We start from the raw sequence: 25,507 nt of genomic DNA on the forward strand, positions 1-25,507 counted from the left end.
ACGTCTTCATAAATAATAATTTACTTTATATTTTATATTTACTTACTGTTCATAGACATGACCTCTCTATATGTGTCAGATTTCTAAGTTATAGGACTGAAAATAAACCCTATGTTAGCCCTCTTAAAGTTGTTGTAAAAAGTTTAAAGTATAAATAGTTATGTTTTCATATCCTTAGAATAAGCCTTTCATATGAACTTTAGGCAAGTGTCTTGCTTTACGGAGGCCGCTATTTTGCGCTAAAACTGCGTTCCGTGATGTATGAATGTGCGAGTGAAGCAGTGGCAATTCCTCTAAGACGGCAAGGGAAGCTCAGCTTCCTCTTAAATGTCGTCAAATGTACTGTGTTGTATTTACATTTCAATGCTAAACGTGCACAAGAACATTTTGGAACCTGTCTAGTTTGTTCAGTGAGCTATTTATCACAGATGATGGATTGTTTTATGTAACTTCCTATTCCTGTAGCAACCGCCATATTAAAACCACTTGAAGCTCAGCTTCATTTGTTCTCTATGGGTTGACGCTTGACAGTGATTGGACTAATGTTGCAAAAATGTCACTTCCATGGAAGCTCAGCTTCTCTCTGAGTCAATGGAACATGATGATTGGAGGAACTGTCTGAAAGGAACCAGTTTTTGATTGACAGTGTTGCAAATCCTTTTCTGCCTGTGTGGATTTTGTGAGGGAAGTTTGTTGACAAATATCCGGTTGTTGCGTGTCATTTGCTCGGCAAATTTGCACATACTCATTTGTACATATAAACTGTAAATAAAAACACTATTACACTACCATTTCATTTGCAGAATTTGTGGAAGAATTTATGTATAAATAACTGGGCCTGAAATAAGCTTCCCCTGTTTCAAAGACCATCAACCGCCAGTGGAGTGAAGGGGTTCGAATGGGTGAAACTTTGGGATTCACTGACAGGAAAAATTGTTGGCTGAAACCGAAAATCAGGAAACACACCAGACCATTGTTTGTTTTTTCATCTTTTGTTGTTATGGCTGGGCCTATGTGTGCTTACCTCACTAAAGTCAAGGAATTGAAATTGTATGGATTAATATTCATGCTTCCAATAATAAATCAATTAAGAAACTATGAAAATATTTAGGAGGATCTCATCGAACATATCGTACAACGAAGATCCATGCTGCTCATCTGGTGCAGCCAGACAAAACATTTTAGTGCTGTGAAGTGAATTTCACGGGGGTTTCATAATCTGTGCTGTATGCAGCCAAGTTTCGCTTTTGCGCAAAGTGACTTCAGCAGCATTTAATAGGTGCTGTTCCACCGTGTGCATCTCATTGGAACCGTCGGTGTTCCAAACTGTTCTTGGACAGACTCTAAGCAGGAATAGACGGACGCGTGCTAGCCGCAGTTTTGCATCCGTCATCACAATATCCTGTTTCTGTCGGGTTGTTTCGGTGTTTCGACCAAGCGGGGGGGTTGGCGGCGATGTTGACCCAAGGTTTTAATTGACAGATTACACACACAATAAGCAGAAATGTCACGCATTTTGAACGTCTGACAGACCAATCACTTATGTCCATTCCCGTCTCGTCAACGAAAACTCACACACGTCTTGTCATGTTCTAGTCATCAGTGATCCATGTTTATCTCGTCACTGTCTCGTTATCGTCATGAAATAAATAATGTCGTCATGGTTGATGAAAACAACATTGCCTACAACGGACAACTCGCTCGGACAACTCGCTCTAACACTGACCTACCGTCGCCCCCCCCCACTATTGAATATCAGAACTATTTGGATGATGACGATGATGACGACGGCCGGAGTCTGGCTGGCTGGCTGGAACTGAATAGGGTGTATCGTACAGTTTGGTAAAATACCGAATATTGCTGAATCCCTAACAATGACAACAACAAATACAGTAAAGGATCTTGGATGTAGAATTTCTGGTGATCACAGTCCCTCACTCCCTCCCTCTCTCTGTGTCTCTAAGGCTGTATTGGCTGTGGAGTATTTGTCTCTGTAAATTGAGTTTTAAAGACATCATATACCTCAGCCGCTGGCCAAGCAACTCTCTCATATGCAGTGACAAATGGCCCCATCACTCTTTAGCTGACACATATACACTGCAGGTTTACTGTACTGGTATGTTACAGTCAATTTGTGATAGGACGGAAAAAAAAGAATAGTTCTTCTTACCTGAGGTTGGATAATCTACTTAATACCAATTAACTTTGAATTTTGAATATAGGACTGAAGAAACTTGCACCCAGCTGTATCTGAGAGCCTCAGACGCTTCATGTTGGATGTTTTTGAGTTGAATAGATAAGGCTTTACAATAAGGATCCATTTAACATAGTGGGATTGCAGCAGTCCCACTAATTATCATTACCTAATACTGTTATAAACATTATAAACACAGTTAAGTAATATTTTAACTGATTGTTTATTAATGACATTCAGGTTAATGAAGTTATTAAATCGTATTTCAAGCTACTATTATTATCAGGAATAACTGTTGAAAACTTTAAGTGATTTTCTTTAGTTTCTCTGGTTTCTGTGTGTGTAAACTTGGATATAAGTTTCCCTTAAGTGGCACTAAATAATCATTACTTCAATTAAGCATTACCTAAGCACACTTTACCTTTATCAATACTCCTAGTGAACTTTATTGTAAGATGTAAAACATGCGTCCCATAAATATGATTTCATAAATGAATGAGAGTGTAGAATAAGTGTGATGAACTGAAAGCCGCTGTTTCCTTTTCACGTAGTTTGAAGTGACACATCGTAGTAGTGTAGTTTAATGTCAAAATGCGTATCTGCTACGCAAAATGCGTATAGATTGGCAGGTCTGTGTAGGCTCTGTTCCGATGCGGCAGCACAATTACTTTATGTTCACTGTGGGTAAATGCGTCCTTTCTGAATTATTTGTGTCAGAGATGCAGGACGCAGGGCTATCAACATCGCTGACGTGTTTAAATTTTTTAATTTTGGTCTCAGTCTGGAGCCCTGTACATCCCTTAGGGTGAGAATCACTGGGTACTTCACGATACAATACGCACGGTCCACAATGCCAATAATATAACGATACAACGATTATGTCATAATAAATGTATTCATATAGCGATACATCACAATATCTGTCTAACTAAATTAAACATATTTCTCACATTGGCACCAAGAACCAGGCACGATCAAAATGTTGACGCAAAATGTTCTAGTTCCCCTTTATTAATGTTCCTTGTGACCCTTATTGTAAAGGGGGAAACTTGTTCCACACATGTTTAGTATATTTAAGGGTCACAACAAGCAGCATTGATAACGGTTAACAATGGTAAATAAATGCTTAAATATAGTTAAGTAAGTAAGTAGTGCTGTTAAGTGTTAACTGAATTTACAAGTAGTATTATAAACCTTTGAATAATATATAAATTAATACCTTAATGAAGTTATCACATGTTTAGTTTAACATTATTTAACAGTTAGTAATTCTTATTATAGCATTTACTAACTGTTAATTAATGTACCCTTATTATAAAGTGTTGCAGTTGAATCAAATGACGGACTTTGTAATATCAGCTTGAGTTAAAACAACTGCCTTGTTGTAAAATTTAAAGCTCCTTTGGTGTAACAGCTCGGGAGTGTTACACATTATACAGTATGTGTCAGGCTCCTAGGCGAGCAGCAGTCCGTCACCAGCAGCAGCAGCAGAGCGTCTTTATGGCTCATGTGATGTGACGTCGGAGACGTATTAAACCATCGACAGGTCCTGACAGAGATGGTAAACATAGACACCGAAACATAGAGCAGGTTTTATGTGGCGTTCCTTTCACAGTGACTTACTAAAGCAGGAAAAAAAGCACACTGTCAGCAGCAGGCTTTCCCACATTGCACCAGGCCAACTGCCAAAAACTCAAGTACTGATGGACTTGCTCGAGTATCGCTAGACCGTACAATCACAGGCCTTATTTATGAAGTACTTTATCCACAGCTGGAGCCACTCCAGCTTTCTGCTTTGAGGCCTGAGGAGGAAATATATGTTGGAAACAAAGTTAAATCCTGTGTTAAAAGACAGAATTGCTATATAAAAGAATTGGATGAAAAAATATTTTTCATGTTATACTTGAATCACCATTGGTCGAGTAGTAGATCAGTGTTTCCCAATCACTGGCTTGGGACCCACAGATGGGTCAAGGGAGTTTTTTCTTGGGTCTGAACAAATAAACAGAATTTGTACAGTTAAGATTTATGTGTGTGTGTGTGTGTGTGTGTATATATATGTATGCATATATATATATATATATATATATATATATATATATATATATATATATATATATATATATATGCATACATATTTGTTTTTGGTAGGGGTGTCATCATTCTCCAAATCCTTCAATTTTTGATAAAATTTTTCTCTCATTGGTGCAGATGGATCTTCCATTTCTAGACTTGTCTAGGATGATTGGTTTTATGTCATGATAATTCATTTAATTTTTTTACTTCCCATTCCGTCTACATGGCGTCAGGGTGACAGGTGTCACCCTGCTTATTTTGAGTTATTCCTCTTAGTGTGAGAGCCGCTGCAGCTGCACAATAATAAGAGAGCCTGTGTACGTCTGTTCCTTATGATGCATACAGAGATGTCCTGTGCTTTGCTACATGCACATGACATAGTTTTTTTGACAAAACCATGTGTTGATATGTCGCCCAAATCAGTAGTTGCCATGGTTACTATTGGTTGCAGCCCCAGTTTCTCTTTAACCACAACTAACCAGAAGTCAGGAAACTGGTGTATATTTTAGCATACAGTCAATTGGACTCAACTCAAACACTGTCCCACACTACGATAGGAAACATTTGGAGAAGTCAGCCTTATTTGTGGCAGATATTTTGACACATTTTACAGGAAATGTGTGTCCTGATAACATTAATGCTACGGCCTATCTCTGTTTGACAGTGTGATGGTGAACCCTTGTACTATGGTAACTTAATAGATTTAATACATTATCATTAGGTCCCAAGCATGTGGTGTGATGTCCTTTTGTATCTGCTAGGGCTGAACAATTAATCGACATTTAATCGAAATCACAATATGGCCGACGTGCAATATTTTGTGTGTCAAAATATCACACATCTGCACAAATATCACACAAATTAAAATGATAATAATGATGTAAAAATAACCATTCTCTCTGATATCGCAATTGCCTGTCAAAATAATCGCAAATAGATATTTATTCAAAATCGTTCAGCCCTAGTATCTGCTGTGATTATTCTTCTTTTTCATCATCATTTTTATTTGCTGCTGATTCCGTGTAAATATCACCTTCCTGCAAGTCTAACCTGTGATTCAAGTGCGTATGCCACCAAATCCTGGTATACACTAGGGCTAAGCGATATGGACCAAAAATCATATGTCAAAATTTGGCCATATAAGATATATATCGATATTTTTTTTTTGTGAAGTAATGACAAAAAGACAGTTCTGGGTCAAAGCCACATGTACTAATGTCACAGGGGAACCTTTCTTAACAGAAATTTACATGAAATTACATGAAACAAAATTTAATACATTTAAATATGTATTAAATAAAAATGCTTGTTGTGGTTCTTTCTGTAAACAAGGTTTTTACTTAACACCTGACCACTTCTTTAATTATTCCAAATCAATGTATTCAATATTGTCTGTGTCCAAAACACTGCATCCTCAGCCACCCGTTCAGCTGCACCACTTTGACAACATCAATGGCGTTGTCAGTTGTTATAGCAACTAGTCCCATTGGGTCGAGCTTCCAGCTTGTGAGGGTATCCTGGAGGGCCTCAGCTATATGCACCCCGGTGTGGGCTTGGGGAAAGTAGCTGGTATTTTCAGTCAAGTCAGCCCCTGCTGGACCACATGTCAGTGGTCAGTGCGACGTGAGATACTTCCACCAGCTGGAAGCCGTCCTGTGACAGTAGCGACTGGGACCAGGTCCATGGCGATATGGAAGGCCACTGCTTTAGTGATATTGCCCCACTTCTCACTTGTTCTTTCATAAGGCACAGAACGAGTAAATTAATTTTGTAGTGGTTTGTTTCGGTGCTGGAGTCTATGGAGAGCCATCTGAGTCAAAATGAAATAAATATAAACAGAAATAACTAAATATACCCCTGAAATAACATGGCTATGAAATAAATAAATCTGGATCTATGATTAACCACGGCCCCTAATTTGCATACAAGGATTCGAAATAAATGTAGCGATTGGAAATAAATGTGGTGCTTCTCCGGAAATTAATAAAAGCGTTGTTGGGAAATAAAAGTCCCCTGAAAAGTTAAAGAAATATATGACATGGAAAAACTGACCTTTCCCTTTAACATGTGCATGGACAAATTCACTACATACTGGAGGAAAAGGATGGCTCATCCCAAATAAGTGGCCTTTTTTTTTTGTGCCATTCGATGTACTCTCTCAATGCTTATCGTACACCTATATGAGAAGGCCTCCGGCGTGTTTTGCTGTGGAGAAAAGACTATGGACAAGTGAATCAAAAAGGACTGAAATGATCCTAAACCTTGAATCCAGCTCTAACTCTTAAAATGTACACATGTTGTCATTATGATTCATCTCCCCTCTGCTTATTTGTTTTTCGCCCATCTGTGCCCTTCTCTCATGTTTTCTCTTTCTTTCTTTGTATACTGTAAAATAAATGACTTTATGAAAATAAAGTTAAAAAAACAAACAAAAAGGTATATATGTGTATACATATATATATATGTGTATATATATATATGTGTATATATATTTATATATAAATAGAAATAATTATTTATTTCATAGCCATATTTATTTATTTCTGTTTTTATTTTTTTATTTTTTTATTTAGAGAGCCATCTCAGACTTGTTTTCAGGACGCAGTTTCACACACTCTTTATCAGTCACAAGTTCGAGCTCGACTAATCTCTGTCACCATCTACAGCAGTTACGCTGCTGTAGATGGTGACAGAGATTAGTCGAGCTCGAACCTTTAGTTGGAACCTGTTTTTGGCACTCTACAGAAAACATGCTTCTGCTGCTCATCTGCCCGTTTCAATTCAAACCGTCTCCGAATAACGGAGCCATTATTTTTTCTTCTTTATCACAAGCTCCTCTTCAGAAGTTTGACCTCCGTCTGAGCCGCTCTGCATGTTGTCGTTCACTGCACAGGAGTAGGGTGCGACAGTCAGACGAAACAGAAAACAAAACTGAATTACCTCCTAGTATAATTTCAGCACAGCATAAACTACATCGATATAAATAATATTGTCTAATCCTGTATTGCGTATGAAAATATATCAGTATATTTCAAAAACTGCACTGGAGCCAGATAATGTTAAATATTTAAACTGCGGAGTTTGAATATTTTAAGTTTATTATCAACACAGACTCTACATACACCTGGACATGTATTTCTTTTTTAATCAGATGTGTGTGTCATGTGCTCAGGAACTGGCCTGGAGCTCCACAGAGCCAGGCGGCCACCAGCTGAGAAAGGGGTTCACCTCCACATCCATGACCCTGGACTCTGATGTTTCGAAACGGGCAGAAATGTGCCAGTTAAACATAAATTGCTCTCTGTTCGCAATAAATGCAATATAAAATCTTATACGAACATCAGAAAATCAATGCTAAATCAATGTTGCACAGTGTTTCTTTTACTGAATAACTTACTAACCAAACATATGTATTGTCTAGAGGTGAAACGATTCATCGATTATTAATCGATTACTAAATTCATCGACAACTATTTTGAAGCTTTTTTCATGATTAAAACAAGATTTCTAATTGTTTAAGCTTCTTAAATGTGTTCTTAATTTCTTTGCTCTGGATATCAAAGAAATTATTAAAAGTTAATGATTTTGGTTTGTGGACAAAACAAAACGTTTGACAACATCCTCATTTCCAGGTTTGACGAACACCGATCAGCAATTTGTTAGGTTTTAGGATATTTTATTGACCAAACGATTAATTGACAGATTTATTTATTTATATGTTTATTTCGGTCATGACATTTAGATCACTCAACACACAACAGTGCAGTTCACACAATACACTTAACCGAAAGGGAAAGCGGGAGAAGCAAAAGCTTATCTAGTCCCGCCCCCCTGATCTAGTCACTGCCCCAGATTAATCGATTATGAATAGAATCGTTAGTTGCAGCTCTAGAATTCTCCTCCCTGCTCACAGACACAGCCCTCTGCCCTTCACCAGCTCCACTGTCACCCACATGCGTAATTGCGGACTGAATTAAAGTAAACAGTTTATGTCATCTGTAGTCTGTCGACGAAAAAGACTCCTTCACCTTAAGATACATATTTTGACGTGCTGAATATATGGCTGTATATTATTATTCTTTTTAACGATAACAAAATTCAACATTTTGCGTGTTGTATATCATTTAACTGTCAGTCCAGGCATCACTGTGTGAGTTTACATTGTTTTAGTATGATCTATACGTATAATAATAATGAATAATTGTCCACTGTGATTTCAAACTGGCGTACACCTGAGCTGGTGTGAGATCTAATTGTACGCTAAACCAACATCTGTATTGATAATTGTGGATCTTTGCATGCACCAAGTTTTTGGTGTACACACGTTTGATAAATGAGGGCCACTCACTCTCACTGGAAAAAATGCCAAATTATTAAATTGATGATTAAGGGGCAGTCCACATGGAAATGGTTTAGGATAATACTCTTTAGGACCTGAAACTGTATGTCAAAAGCACTTCCCAGAGTGGGGAAATCTCAAAATGCTGACCTCGAGTTTCCATGGAGACAGAGAATACGATACTTTAGGAAAACGGTGACGTCATACTCCTAGCCCTCTCTTGCGCTGTCATTCATTTTCTTGTGTTTTGAGATTGTTTGACAGTTTTACCAACTACTGTCAATGAAAAGTAACTAAAGTCAGTCTGAAAATACACTAGATATCACTAGAACGCGTCCTGTCTGTAAGATTTCACACAGGGCTGAAAAAAACATTGACTCGTAAAATAAAGAGTGGAGAAAACAACCTATTTTTACTTGAATAAACACAACAGATCAGTGATTGTTCCACACAGAGACCGCTGCACTGAACATCCACAGCTCGTCTGTGAATCTGGTTTTGTATTTCTGGTTAATTCAACAGGGCGTTCATTGTTTATTTCTCATTTAGTTTATAATAATTCGATTTTTGCCTGCTTAGATTATAGTTTGTGGAATTCATTGAAAACTTGTTAAATCTTAAGATTTTGTGCAATTTTTTTTGTCCTCTGTATATGTGTGCGTTTTTCTTGTCATGTGTCTATTTAAGAATACTGTATGTCCAGCATTTAATACGCAGTACCCTGTACTTCTCCCATCTTGCACTCCATAAGCCTTACTTTCCTCTTTACTGAACAATACAGTGGATAACTTGTCAATACTGATACTGATATGTACTAATAATGTAGCATCTCCCACTTTAACTTCAGCTGAGATGTGTATGTGAGATTATGATGGCCTGCAGAACCAGGAAGCACAGTGTTGGTGTCAGTGAGCCAACCAGCTCAGTAGGACTGTGTTTTGTTGTGACACGCTTCACTCAGCTGGAATGTCAGTGAGAGTTCTAACACTCTTACTTAGTGTTTCCACACTCGCCGCTGTGAATTTCAGCCTTTTTGGAAGGGCCAGACTCAAGAATCTCACCATAAGAATATGCTCCCGTGCTTAGAGAATCAGATTTTTCAGCACCATCGTCACAATTATCGATACTCACTCAAGTTACGACAAGCCCTGTGTGTACGTGTTGTTTTTCATGTTGCAACATGGTTGATCCATGTGTGTCAGATTTGTCATCCTTTAACCTCTAGTTTGTGGCTGATGAGGATGTAGCATCACGGCTGTTTGTTAGTCATCAGGACTTCTCTTAATAGAACAAATGCGTCAGCTATCATTTAATATGACTCAGAAAATCCCTATTCATTCAGCACATTCAGCTTGTAGACACTGTTCGGCTGTTGAATCCAGACTAAAGTTCAGGAAGGCGGGGATTAGGAGTTAACTGATCATTAGCAGTCAGATACTAGTTGGAATCACTGGATTGGATGTTGGGGGAAATCTTGAAATTTGACATGCTCCAAGACACATGCATATCGCATAAACTACTTTACTAAGGACAAAATGTAAAAAAAAATATCGCCATATCGTAATAAGGTATCGGTAAGGACTTTTCCTGGTTTGAAGGCTGTTGAATTAATAATAATTGTATTTATTATACAGAATACATTTGGGTAATACACTAAATAGTATATATTAAATAATATACAGTATATTTATTAAAATGACATGGAATCGACAAATTATATAAAAAAGTCACTTATATTGTAATGTAGCATAGAAAAATTGGGATTGATTGTGAGTATATGTTATAAATAACTTGAAGTAAAATTAAGTTGTGAACCATTTACCGGTTGTTTACTGATTTAAAATGATATTAGGTGTTTCGTATATGGCTGTAAATTAGTAAATTAGTCAAGATTTATATTGTGATTTGGCACACGATAGAGTGCCGTCTGGGTTCACCAAATAGAAAGTTTCTGTATTGGACTGATGTTGTAATATTGTCATCAGTATTGGCCACAAAGAAAGAGGTATTAAGTCATCAGATTCAAAAGTGTTCAGTAGTAATTTATTTAGCACTCAGTTGTTCATATTCTTTCTGTTTGTCAAGGTTGCTGCTCGGCCCGAGTGGTGAAAGTGTCTCCTGGTCCATTAATCCGGGTGGAGGGTCAGCCAGTCTCCATCCGATGTGATGTCTATGAGTATTCGGGACCTCGTGAGCAGGTAGTTCTTTCTACTCATACATTTCCACAGCTTTGAAGGAAACAACTCTCTGTTGCATCTGTGGATGAACACATGCAAAACACATCTAGGTTAATAGCAAAAATATCTGTTTGACCTGCAGGATTTTGAGTGGATGATGTCCAGGGATACAAGTGCGGTGCGGCTGAAGATAATCTCCACCTTTGACAACAGCTACTCCCACCCATCGCTCAGCAAGCGCGTCGCATCGGGCGACATCTCGGTGGCGAGGCTTGAGGACAACAAGGTGGAGCTGAAGATAGCAGAGGTGAAATCGCTGGACGCAGGGCTGTACTGGTGTCAAACGCCAAGTACCGACTCTGTCATCAGTGGAAACTATGAGGCTCAGGTCCAGCTCATTGGTAAGAGAGTGTGTGTGTTTCTGTGTGCAAATATCTTTCAATGTTTTTTTTAGAACAATTTTACACTCAAAAACATAATTTACAATTTGATTAACACATTGTCGTCAAAACATGTCTGGCACTCTTGGACCACAAGGTAGAACATATTAATTAAAAGACTAAAAGTGGCTGCTTTTGTTTTGTTTGTTTGCATTATGGAGGTAAATGCAAATACAAAATTGCAAACTCCAATAATATATAAAATCAGTTATAAAATAATACATTTGAACCTACTGCCCGCCTGCTACTAAGAGCTGACCAGACGTTGATGCAATCCCCACATAATAAAATCAATTCAAACAGGTACAGTTGGTCTAAGCTTGGACAGAACAGGTAAAAAACAAACAAACAAAAATTATAAAAGTAAATATTGATTCATGGAAACCATCCCATTAGCACCTGTGTGTCTCACGACCCTTAAAAATGAAAAACAGCATTAGTCTTTAGCATTAGCAGGAGCAACTGTAGCGCAGCGGTAGAGCAAGTCGTTTTTCAACTAGAAGGTTGTGGGTTCGATTGTATCCCCGGCTCCGCTAGTCTACATGCCAATGTGTCCTTGGGCAAGACACTTAACCCCACGTTGCTCCTGGCGGCTGTGCCGGCTGCGTGTGAATGGATATAAAAGATGTTTGATAGAAAATGCGCTGCACATAGATGTGCTGTATAAATGTGTGAGTGAATGGCAGTGTAAAGCAGTTTTGAGTGGTCATCAAGACTAAATATATATAAATACAGACTATTTACCATTGTTTGGAATGAAACTTATAGGCTTTTTGGTCTTTTATGTGGTTTAAGAGTATGAGTTTGTGTATATGAAGCCAGCTGGCTATGTTAGTAAATCATAATGGCTGTTAAATGAACCAATACTCTACAGAGCTTTTATGTGTCCTATACACACACACACACACACACACTCACTCACGCACTCATGGTGGGGAGCAGATGTCAGGTGGGAGAACTTGGCTTGTGTCAAATGTGAAAATGTGAAAATGTGAACGTCAAATGCTTAGGCTAGAATTCAGGATAAAAATAGCATCATATGGCAGATAACGAACGCAGCGAAATGTTCAGTGAAATGTTTCTGTGTAGAGAGCTGTGTGTATCAGCATCATAAACACAGCTGATTTATGTTGGAAAAACCAAACTTTGTGGAGAACTGTATTAATTACATCTGTTTCTGTTTCTGCTTCTGTTTCGTTTGCCGTTTTAAAAAAACAAAAAGTTTCCAGTGAACAGGGCATTGTTTCAGGAAATATCTCCTTCCACACAAAACTAGTCAAAATGCTGCCAGGCGTGTAAGTGACGTTGTAACACGACACCAACAACGCAGACGCTGTACACATTTTAGATATAATAAAAGAAACTGAGGGAGAATGAACCAAGCCAGGGGAAATAAAGAGAAATAAAGACAGATAATAAAAGTTATGATGAAGCAAACAGACCAAACAACAGTGTTGACAATTTGGTGACTTTGTCGCTACATTTAGCGACTTTACAGACCACCTTTTTTTTAGCTACTAGTGACAAATCTTTCTTTAATAACCCTAACTTCAAAATGCGGGTTGCCGAGTAAACATGGCAAAGCAAACATTGTGGCCTCCGTCAAGCGAGGCCCTTGTCTAATATTTATATCAAAACTCATACACATTTTATTTTAAAGTGATTATAGACTTAGTTCTGGGTAATATATGCCACTAAACCAACCAAAATGGTATATACTTTACCTTTGGATTCAGATCCACCAGGAAACCTTTTCATCTTCAATGTTGGTTTATTAAATAAAGCTTCAACTGCAGCTTTAAATAACATAACATCACCTTGCTTTTTAAGTCATGACAGTATGCGACCAAAGTGTTCCACTGAACATACTTGATAATCAACCAACAAATGTATGTTGTTTAAGTCAAGCATCTCATTCCATACAAGAAATTTCATTATTTTCCCACTACTGTTTTCGGCATTATAAAGGGAGCAGCACGGAGGGAGTTTTAACTAAATTATCTGCACATAAAACATGATTGAATTAAAGCACAACCTGTTTTACTAGAATGTGTCTGTCCAGACAAGTTGAGAGAGAAGTTTCCACCGCTGTTCATCAATCTCCTTAGCAAAAAGAAGATTTTTTATTGTTTCTAAAATCTTTCTTTCAGTTGACACTTTGTTCATTCAAAGTGCTGCAGGGCGGTGTTGACCTCTTTAATAATTAACACAACCATTATCTTTCCCTTCCCTTAACAACATGCTGTATACACAACAGTTAAACCGTGAATCATGCTTCAGTTATTTCGAGGCGACACATCTCAAGGCACATCTCTAAATACTACAGATGTGTTGTCTTGCTTATTATTTTAAAAATACTGCCACCCTTGAGAGCAGGTGAAACCCATGTTTTTTAAGGATGTATTATGTTGTATAACCTTGCTTTTATACTCACAGACTTCTTTTTTATCAATTCACACATGAGCAGTTTGTAGATATAAACTCTCAAGTAATGTCTGAAGATCAAGGTCCAGACAGTGTGGAAACGGGAAGCAAATCACTTCCTACTACGATTTTTTTGCCTGGTGCACTACAGGTGGGCTTAACGTGATAATGACAGAGAAGCAACATCTGGCAGCTTTTGTCCAACATGGTGACCACTGTCTCTTGATTCAGCTGTTGCTTCCATTTTAAGCTACCCTATTTGTCGTTAGTGTTGTTATTGGCTGGTATTGCTAACAATGGCTTAGCCTGAGATATGTTTGTTTTTTTGCCTTTTTCTCTTTGAGGCACCGCTTTATCCTAACTGTCATTAAAACTCACCGCTGACCTAATGTGTGGGGCACCTTTTATCACATTTAGTTTGTGGATTGCATGTGTGTTGCAGAAGTAATGACATTTAAAAGGTCTCATGAATGCTCATAAGCTCAACACACTGTGGACCTTGCAGCAGTAATATGATTTACGAGGGTCTTTGAATGCATCTTGGAGCTGGCTCCACTTATCTCAACATACTGTGGACCCAACATTACTTTCAGTAGCTCACATGTGCTGGAGTTTCTGTTTGTTTGTTTTCTTGTCGTGGAAAATCACCGTCTGACAAAATGAATGTTGTGTAAGTTCAGGTTTTTCCTACCCTCATACAAGTGCAGTAGTAGTTTGAAGAAAGCGTGTAGTGGGATCTGAAAGAATTCATGTGTAGAATAGCTAATTTGAAACTTCAGTCAGGTACCATATTATACTTTTGTATATTTAAGGGATGTCCACACAGAAACGAGAATAGGTGAATCCACTAAAGTTTTTATTGTCACAGGCCCCAGAGTGAGAAAATCTCAAAACACTACCCTCACATTTTGAGACAACCAATAAGCTACTATGGGAAAACGATGATGTCACAGCCCCACCTCTGTCGTAATCGTTATCCTCTTCTTGTGTTTGCCGATGGTTTGGTGTGTTTACTTTATGATAATATTTGGTTTCTTTCATTAGTCTCCCTAAATCTATTTCTTTTTTTTTTGGTGTAGCCGTGTTATAGCGCTACACACAGCCCTGGCATACGTAAATCAGCTTTTAGAGTAATGGGTTTCATGTGGATGAAGACATTTCCTGAAACGATGCATGTTTATGGCAAGCTTTTCCAAGACGACGAAGACAAAGTTCCGTTTCCATGTTGAAAGGTATCGGAAAAATGTTTGTTAATGATAAACTGCCACTGAGAGAGATAAGGGTAGTATTTGAATATTAACTGGGCAATCCAGAACATTTGAATATATATTTTTTTGCTTGAAATGCCTATCCAGTGTATGTCACAAAGATGGAGTGTCAGGCAGCAGGTTAGTGAGCTCCATAATGCACCATCATGCTGGACTGCTCTCTGCTTCCAAGCAAGGCTCCCCAGACACCTTGTTAAATTTAGACCTGAATTAACCAGGCAGCTCTCTGTATGTGTGAAAGAGATGGTGTTGTGTGTGCACTGTATGTGTGTACAGTATATGGGTAGTGTATTTTGTATTGAGTGTTTATGTGTGTGTGTGTGTGTGTGTGTGTATGAGACAGTCAGTCCGTAACAGAGTTGATGAGATAGAATTGGTGCTGCAGGGTCTGTACCAGTTGAGACTTGTGCACACCACACACACACACAGTGAGTTTTCACTGAGGCTGCGTGGTTATGTAAGAAACAAGTGAATTCGAGGGTACTGAACATTTGAAAACACCTCCCAGGCAAATTTTAATTGATAGAACAAAATGCAGATTATTTGTCCTGCCTTTGTTATCTGCCATAGACTCTCACATCACTGCAGTGGCACTGAAGGCTCTGACCTCCACAGCAAGACTTAATGGTGTCCAGTACTGTCTTATTTAAAGCCAGACTTTAAATATTAGGTCTACAAATTAGGGATGGCACAATACTACTTTTTGTGTGCGATCACAAACTTAAGTATCTACAGATATCAGTCAGAAATTGGTCATTTTAGACCTTTTAAACTTTAAAGCTGTTAAAGGCACATTTGTGCTAGCCATCTCACGCTAATTGATAGACAGACTTATCCATCTGCATAGCAAATATTCTTCTCCCAAAAGAAATAAACAGGCCACAACATGACTCCTATACAATCATAAATAAGATTATATGATTGTATAGGATTTTACATTTTTTATCTGTCTGATCCGGTGATGAAGTTTTTAAACTGTGGTTTTAAAACACAGAAAGTGTTAATGAATCTGAGGTGAAACATCAATTACGTGCTGACACAAAGTGTGTTTACACAGTGGATTAAACTAAGAGTTGACCAATTATTAGCCATTTTGTTAATTTTTTTACACTGAATTTACACTGACAAAGATTTTCATTTTGAGAAAGACAACACACAGAAAACACTGTTGGACACTGAAAGAGAGTGCACAAACGCACATGAGAGAAAGAAAGAAGAGAGAAAAACAGCACATGCACACACACACACACACACACACACACATGCACTTGAGTTTCGTCCAACAAGCCGTCGGGTAACTTTTTAAAATAAAAGTCCGTTCTTTTCCCCATCATTGCGCTGTAGACTGTCCTTTAACCAGGATGGCTCAGTTTGCCTGCACACGTCGCCACCAGAGGTAAACAAACAACGTTAACGGCGTTAATTTTTTGAACGGGTTAAATTATTTAAATGAATTGCCAAAGTTAACGCTGACGGCACTAAAAAATATAATATAATATTGGAAGAAGCATGCAGTGATTCATTATTGCAGCATTATGGTGAAATGTGGAAAACACTGCTAAAAATAAAGTTGACAATAAGTTGACATTTCTATTTTAATCACAATTTTGACTTCTTATGAATACTTTCTGTTATTGATGTTACTTAAATCTTCTTACAGAGAGGTTGTGGAGTGTGGCTGGTTGAGGTCGACCAGGTTGTTAAGGAGAATATATGTGTTGTGGACTGAAATCTGACCAGGTGTCTCACACATTCCAGTCCTGCTGTAACATCCTATTATTACCTCCATTTAGCTGCTAGGTAATGTTTTTGGTCTGTCTGAGAAAAGGTAGATTTTAATGAAACTTTCTGGGAATGTTGGGGATGGTCCAAAAAAAGGAAAAGAGAGAATCACAGAAAAAGGGGAACCAATTACCTGGTAAAATAGAGGCAGACAAGAGAACCAACATGTAGCAGCTGTTGTATACATCTGATGCTCGCCAAGTTGTGTCCAGTCAGATAGAGTGCATATAGCGTCGTAGAGCTCCGAGTGTCCACACACAAAAATGAGCGGAGTCTGGTACGTGACATATCCGAAGAATCTCAACGCTGATTGGTCATCGTGAATATTTGCACCTGGAAGGACATACAGGATGTGAAGCAGTACCCATTTGCTCCATAGTGCTTAGTTTTAATTTGCCTTAGTTATCCATTTACTTCCTAAAGCTGAGATGAGCATTTTTCTTCGTCCCATTTGATGTAATATAATCAGTGTAATTCCCATAATGCACAGCTTCTGACTCCTCATCCCCAGCCATCTGCCACATCATTTGTAACACGACTAGAATTACCTTCCAAAAAAGATTACAGACTATTTATATATTTTGGACTAAAACCTGGATGGTTAATCTAAAACCTGAAGGCAGTACATTTGCACTCGAGTCATAATTTGCTCTTTTTTGGTGGTATTTAGTGTTTTCATATTGAACGGATCAAAAAAGTCTGATAATGATAAAACTGTAATTTGTTTTCAGCAGCAGCAGCCATCCCACAATGCAGAGTCTGCCACTTAGTTTCGTTATTAACCCCCTGTGTCTTCACCACAGATGCACCATTCATCAATGTATCTAATGTCTTTTCCTTTGATTTCCCTGTTGTGAAAAAGAAAACTTCTTTTCAATGCTATTGTGCTATAAAGCAAAGTTATGCTCAGGAATTCCAGCAGTGATTTTTCTTTTTAGCTCCCTCCTCTAAGAAGGACAGTGTTAAAACAACAAGAATAGTAAAGCTGAGGTAAAGGCCACTCCGTCATGACCTGCTCAAATCCTTGGCAGCCAAATAGAGCTTTGAAAGCAGGGACTTCTCCATTATCAGAAAGCAGGTAAATGTGTCGGCGTGAGTGGGGAAGAGTTTACGGTGCTGTGTGTGTGAACGGACAAGTCATTAACTTTTATGAACACTCCCATGGGCGCAACACACGTACACACGTTTGGGCAGCTATTCTTCTTAGGACACTGCCTTATCACTAACCTTAACCTTAACAAACATCTGCACCAGTTAAAATGAAATAGGGTTAATGGGAATAAAATTCCCATATAGCTATATGTATCCTATATAGGAGTTAATGGTAAAACAAAAATCATCCATCAGAAGTGTAATAAAGGAAGACTAAGCTTAATTTACTTTATCAAAATGTTTTTCTTTGATGTTCATATTGAACAGTTTCCGTCTTTTAAGAGTGTTTTTATTTATTTGAAATTTTTATTTCCATCTCTTTCCAGTCATTCCCAACACCCTCAGCGTCTCCCCGCAGACCCTGCCCCAAGAAGTGCCAGAAGGAAGTGACATCACACTCTCTTGTAATGTCACACGGGTGCTCACCCACCCCACCTACCTGTCGGTTACCTGGCTGCTGAAGACCGCCACAACATCAGAGGAAATCCTGACGTTTGGTCCACAGGGTGGTGTCACCACAGGGGCAAAGTTTGCGCGGCGCTACGCCGATGGAGGCATCCGACTTGTTCCTGGGAAGAATGGAGTGTTTGAGCTGGTGATATCCAGGGTGATGACGTCCAACGATGGGACTTATGAGTGCAACGGAACAGAGTGGACGCATGAAAACGAGAATGGCGGAAAGTGGATAAAGATTGTGGAGAGTACAAAGGAGATGGGAACTGTTAAAGTCATTCCAACAGGTAAGAAAAACATTATTATCTGAATATTATAAACTAAGGAAGGGTTCACGCTGCGTTGAGCAGCTAACAAAATGCATTCAAAGACCTTGGCAATTTCCATCACTTCTGCGGGATCTACAGTGTGTTGACTAGGAGGAGCTTCTTCGAGATGCATTCAAGAAATATCGTAAATGTCATCACTTCTGCAAAAATACATGATGTCCGCTAACTAAATGCTTTCTGCTGCTGCCACATGGTGGTAACAGTTGTTTAAATTTTAAATGAAGGACATTTACGTGTGTTAGAAACAATTATTCATTATCAATATGTTACCTAGGCCTACTTCATAATGACACTCATTACACTTATGTAATGCTCTCTTACATGATTAGAAAACCTTTATTTTGGAAAGTTCAGTAGCTAAAACACTATCGGACCCGAATCTGTGTGACATTGTTAAATATGGCCCTGCATTAGGAGTTTCCCTTCATACTCAGCAGTAATTACACCGTATGTGTGCAGTTATAATAGAGATTTGAATGTGTAGATAATTTTCCTGTAGGGAGCCAGAGATAATCTTCAAATCTTTTCTCCCGCTTCTTGATAAATGAGGCTACTGCTCTGCATGTGTTTGCAGTTTTCTGAGCTACTGTGTTGGGTTTCAGGAAGGAAATGAAGGATGGGAAAATGAAGAGAGGGATGTGGGAGAGGTCTCTCTCTCTTTTTGTCTCCCTGTCTTTTATTTATGTTCCCTGTGAAACTCTGTCTTTTTCTACACTTGGCCCCCCTTTGGAGGCTCTTGACCCTCACTGCCTGTATTTCTGTCTCATCTTGTCTTTAGAGAAGACACACACATTCTTGTGCAACAATCTTAGTGAGGACACTGATAAGTAGTGTATGTGGAACAATTCCATTTCGCACAGTACGGTACACAAAAAAAAAGTACCAAAAATAATCAGCATCTAACATTCCATTTTTTGGCCCCGTTCCCTTGAGGTACCAGAGTAAGATAGTATGGTAATGTTGGGTAAATCAGCTCCACCCACAACAGTCAGTTTATTGTGCAACAAATATCTCTTCCGCCTGCAGTCTTTTCTCATACAAAGCTTCACGTCTTGTTTAGAAAAACAGCCACAAACCAAGCAGAAAAAAAGTTATCCTTCATTGTTGTCTGTCGTGTTGAATGTCATGCTACATATCTCGCTGACATGGCCATTGGACATGGCCCACACCTTGCCTACCACATGAAGGTGCTGTTCGCAGTTGGAACGCAAGGCTTACAAAGGGCTTTACCATTGTAAACTGTACCATACTGTACCATATTGTGCCAAACTGAACTGTACCATGATGGAAACACAGCAATAGACATACCATGTTCCCTAGCCCATTACTAGAGGTCAGAGAAGTCATCTTTTTTCCAATGAATTGTGATTCTTTCTTAAATTAATCTGTATTGATTATGAAACCACCATAATCGAGAAATCACAAAAGTGTAAAATTAGACCATCACAATCTGGACTATAAACCGAAGAAGCAAGTTGAATAAAAGCCAACAAAACAAAAGTATGTACACTCTTTAAAACCAAACTAAAATTTCTTGGTAACACAACCCAAATGGGCAACAAGATGTCACATTACCACCCGGAGGTGGAGTATAAACAAACGACTCCTGTTGCTGCCGATCAGCAAAAAAGTTAGCAAGTAATGACGAATCTCAAAAAATATTTCGATTTTTCTTTCTTCCCTTGGTTCTCCGTATGTTGTTCCATTTTGTATTAATAAATGCTAATGGAAGAAAATACAATAAAAAAACAAAAAAAAAACAAATAATAATTAAGATGTAATTACATAGTCACTTTAAAATCTGAATTTAGAATCACTTTAGTATCATAATGGTTGCTGTCAGAATTGTAATCAAAGGTTATCTAAATATTTCCACCTCTATCCCTTACCCTGACCTTAACCGTCACAGATAAATGCCTAAGCCTAACGTCTAACCTAAACCTAATTCTAACTCTAGAACCATAAAACCAGTGCTTCAACCTCGAAAAGCCCGTTATATTTGTGAGTACCAGCCCATATGCCCTTTAAAAAGATGGGTTTGAATCAAAATTACGGCCTAAAAGACGTGAACACACTCATTCTCACACAGCATACCTACTCAGTTACTTACTTACTACTATTAACACAATGCAATCCTTAGTCATACCAACTGAATGCTTAACCACTAACCCTAAAACCCCTCCAAAAGCCTTTTAAATTTGTGAAGCTGTATATCTATATCTATGTGTGTATATATATCTACACACACACACACACACCCACCATCTCTCTTTCATTTATTCTGGTTGCTGTGGTCACCATATCTTACATCTTCTGGGTAACCATATCCTCTTAAGTGTTTGAAAACACCTAGTGGTTTATAATGAAACCAGAGATGAGACACACACACACAGAGGTGTCACTCTCAGGTCCATTGTGTCCCAGTCTGTTCTTATTGACTCACCGGCTTGAGTAAAGAGGATGAGAAATGTCAAACAGAGTGGGCTTTGTCTCTTTTGTCCTTTCTCAGACACCATACAGAGACTCTTCCCCACATACTGCAGTCTGCGTTGTTAGTGGAGACCAGATCCAAAGCCCTGATTCAACTCTGTTTGAAGATATACAGAAAAGACTAATGGCCACTTTTCATTTGTAGGGCTTCTTTACTTTGAGTGCGTGTGAAACATCTTTAGCATCACTGCTGAACAAATCCGCTCCTCTGAATGTTACTTGCTGAATGATTTATTTACTAAAATTTAGAAGTGTTCAGAAGTATAGTCATTCCCGGTTCCAACTTCCATTTTAAATGGAACGCAGCAACCGCGATCTTAAATGCACATGTTTTAGTTATGACTTAATTTGTCAATTATTTCCTCAATTACCTTATCTTTAGATGTGTTGGATTTTCTGATTGATCTGTCTATTAACATATGTTGAAGCCATGTCTGCATTTTTATGAGTAAACAAAAACAACCAATTATTTCAGGGTTTTAAAGAGACTCAGACTCTATATTTATTGCCTGAACACAGAATGATGAAGGGTCTGACACTGTCTCTGTCCTCTCAAGGTCAGTCCCTCAGTGTGAAAACTACGTCCTCGTCTCCGTCTCCGCTCCTCTCCCCCGGCGACACACTGACCCTCCTCTGCTCCGTCGGTGCCAGCAACCTGCAGGCCCTCGCCCTGGAAGTGACCTGGCTGGCCGGCGACCGTGACATCATCACCATGGAGCGCAGCGGGGTTGTGATCTCAAACACGTCCTCAAGCACCGTGCAAGGAAAGCGAGGTGAGGCGAGCCTGGAGAGAACAGGAGCCGGGGAGTACAGGCTGTCTGTGAGGGGAGTCGGTGAGGAGGACGGAGGAGAATACACCTGCCGAGTCCGAGCCTTCATTGACAAAGGAGGAAAGAGCGCGGGAGGAGGTGGGAGGTGGCACATGGCTGCTGAGAAGAAGTCCAGCGCTGTGACAGTTAAAGTGTCTCAGATCAGTGAGTAAAACCAACAATTTTGAGTTGAAAAATGTTTTCAAGTTTGGGAATGGCTGAAATTCCACATTAAGTCATATAAGCAAATGAATAATGATATAAATGACAAAAAAGTAAAGTGAGTATTGTTTCTCTATGTGACTGTGTTGAGCTGTGTGAATGTGTAAGAGTGCTACGGTGAATCGGATGAATTTGGAGTCTTGAGGGGAAGTTTTTTAATACTCGAGTCAGCCTGTCGACTCCTGTTGTCGGGATGATAGATTAGTCATGCCTGTCCTGCTCTCTGCTACCACTGGATATGCTACTCCTGTGTGTGTGTGTATGCTGTATGTATGTGTGTGTGATGCTCTAAAGAGCAGCGGTGTCAAGCACAGTTGACACAGCAATCAATTGCAGGCATGGTGGGTGGGCTGTCTGTCTGTCTGTCTCTCCTCCATCTTCTTCCCATCGTCTCGCTGCTTAAATCAAAGACTCAGCCACACGCGTACTGGGGTTCCACAATGCTCGTCTGTTTATTAAGCATAAACTATACTCCAACCTTACATTTGAGATCTACTGTTGTAATCAGGTATCAAATGCCTTAAAGGGCCATTTCCCTATTTCAAATATTACAACACACACACAAACACAGTACCCACAAGGCCACACCCGCTCTTAAAGGACCTGGCTTGGCCTGCAACACTTGTGTAAGTAACAGGTGGATTCTTTGGATGTCACGCCTCGCATCAGTTTTATTGAAAATATTGAAAACAGTTTAATTACAAGAACAAAGTGATCATATAAAATCTGATCAAAATTGTATTTAATTTCATTTTATTTTAAAATGCTAGTGTTGAGTATACTATGCTGTATTAGAGAACAGGAGGTCTGCTATTTGCGTTAATCCCTGCAGTTCAGCAACAGTTTTACATAAAGCTCCTGTCTAACAGGTCCTGTCAATGCTGCAACTCAAACATAAGTATCATCATTCGAATAACAATTATCACTGTCTAACTCTATTCACTAGCAGTATGACACATGTGCAATAAAAACTGTAAGGGGGAGCTCCATAGAGAAAAAAGGTGAAAATGCTACCAGACGTGCAAAGTTCTGTTTTAATGCATTGTTGAAACACAAATATTAATCTGAGATTTTACATCTGACATCAATATAGTTTTTCGGTCTATGCTGTACTTGTTTTTGCCCTTAAAGTAGGCATATCAAGTAATCATCCAAATACCCAGTTTATTGTCTGTCTAAGGCTTTGTCTATTATTCTTTCGTCTAATATGTATCATATAACTGTGGCATATCCATAGAGCTCCAAGACTGCTCGACTGAACTTACACGTGTAGTAATAGCTCGACATCCATTGTCTAGCTTTGTTGAGAAATTTGGTGTTGTACAGTTTCAGTTGGACTAACATGGTGACTTCACTGTCACTTCCTATTTGTTTCCTCTGTGGCCTTCAGCTTTATATCTACTTCCAACAATTCTTTAAATAAATGGGATATTTACTTTGTGTAATTTTTTAGCTGACAGCTAAAACAACAGAAAATCACATTTTGGTGACAAATGCCTTGTTTTTCCCACAGCTCCTTCACAATAAAAGTTTCCCACTGGTTATTGAAATTAAATGGCAGTTCAGTATAGATTACAGCTGCTATTCAGAAGTACAAACAGTAACATTCAAGTGCAAGTAAGCTGATTTTTGTTTTATAGCATGGATGGGTTCTCCGGCAGGTCTTTAGCTGCCAATATACAAATAAAACAGTGTGCGTTATAATATATAAAGTTATTTATTTAGTACTGGTGGCAGATGCAGCTCATGAGCTAACCAGTTACCTTTGTGGTTTCAGAAGAAAATTAAGTTCTTCTCTGACGAAACATGAGAAACGTCAGAGGGACATCGCAGTTTTCTATTATTTAATGTAAAGATGCTAGTCAAACTAATCTCAGTGGACAAAAGTGTGTTTGTGTGTGTGTCATCCTGTCATTTCCTGTCAAAGACTTGAGGTGGTCAAGAACATTTTGACAATCTCCGGCATGGCTATGTACGTTTACAGGAGTGATGAAGTGCACAACTTATTTGCATACTAGTGTGTGTTTGTGTGTGTGTGAAAGGGAGAAACCCAGTTCGATGAAAGCTTTCTCTTGAGAGTAATAACTGCAAACACGGTCATAGATTCATAAATTCATGCTTCAAACACTGTCTTTTGTGTGTGTGTGTGCCCCACATACTTGTAGGGGTATGTGGCTGTTCTCACTGGTGGAACCTTCTACACTTATACCCCTAAGGGGACACATTCCTTCATGCAGCGTCTGCTGACAAGCACACACATTTACACACACCAGGAGAGCAACATTTTTAATTGAATCTAACTCATATTTCAACCTTACTCATGAATATTAGCTTGAATCTTTTATGATTGTGTGTGTTTGTGTCAATAGCACATCCTTGAGGTTACCCCCATCCCCCCTCTTCCCACGGTGTTTATGCTTAAGCGCAGCCTATCAGGAAACAAAAAGAACTTGTTTAGGAGCCCCCATACCACACACACACAACCTCACACAGCATTGTTACTGAGGGCATTCATAGACATTCCCTTGCCCCTTACCCTAACCCTTTAACCTAAACCTTCTAACAGGAAGAAACTCCCAAAACGCCCTTTAAAGATTTGAGGACCAGACAAAATGTCCCCACTTTCCCAAAATGTCCTCACTCCCAGCGGTTTATTAGTTTTTTGCTCCTCACAAAGATACACACATCCCACTCACCATTGGCTGCACACTTCCTCTGTGCATGTGCACATGCTTGTGTTGTGTCAGCTGGAATTGTCAGTGGAGCCACTTCACTCTGAAAAGGACGTCTTGTGTTTCATGCTGACTCAAATGTCTTATCTCTCCTGGCATATCAGAATATTAATGAAAATGTCGAGCATACACAGTATACGCCTCCTCGCCACGGACAATACCAGAATATGAAATATGGATTTCTATTGATTTAAAAAGAGTTGAAAACATTTTGGTTAATGTAAACTGCATAGAAATGGTGCATATTATATCTTTAAGTCATGTCTTCTGCTGAGGACATTCTCACCTCTGTGACCATAGTGATGGGAACCAGAGCGCTGAGCCACTGAAGTGACCAGAAGATGAGCAGGCAAACGGTGTTGCAGCTTGAGGCCTGTCTGACCTCAAGCTGCAACACAGTGAGGAATTCAGGGACTCGAGTGGATCCCTGTGTAGTTCAGCTGCTCCTCCACGCTGAGAGGAGTGAGTGGAGGTGGTTCAGGCCCTGAGTGAGGTCACAGCCTCACATGGCTGGACGTGCTCTAGCATGACTAAAAGCAGACTCTGCGATCTCAGTGCAGACGCCCTGGAGGGTCTGAGTCCTCCAGCTGAGCCGAGAGGGCCAGACGGAACTGGAATAA

The 25,507-nt window shown here is 39.1% G+C and overlaps 1 protein-coding gene across 1 annotated transcript in view; it reads left to right on the plus strand.

The window, feature by feature from the left end:
• ptgfrnb (prostaglandin F2 receptor inhibitor b) overlaps positions 1-25,507 on the plus strand; it is a 63,833-nt gene that overhangs the window by 3,651 nt on the left and 34,675 nt on the right. The window contains exons 2-5 of the mRNA XM_044019628.1: positions 10,695-10,807; positions 10,929-11,187; positions 18,179-18,592; positions 21,682-22,098. Coding sequence (XP_043875563.1) covers positions 10,695-10,807; positions 10,929-11,187; positions 18,179-18,592; positions 21,682-22,098 — 1,203 coding nt within the window. The remainder of the gene's footprint in view (positions 1-10,694; positions 10,808-10,928; positions 11,188-18,178; positions 18,593-21,681; positions 22,099-25,507) is intronic.

Source organism: Solea senegalensis, linkage group LG2 (assembly GCF_019176455.1).
Source record: "Solea senegalensis isolate Sse05_10M linkage group LG2, IFAPA_SoseM_1, whole genome shotgun sequence".
Classification (NCBI taxonomy): domain Eukaryota; kingdom Metazoa; phylum Chordata; class Actinopteri; order Pleuronectiformes; family Soleidae; genus Solea; species Solea senegalensis.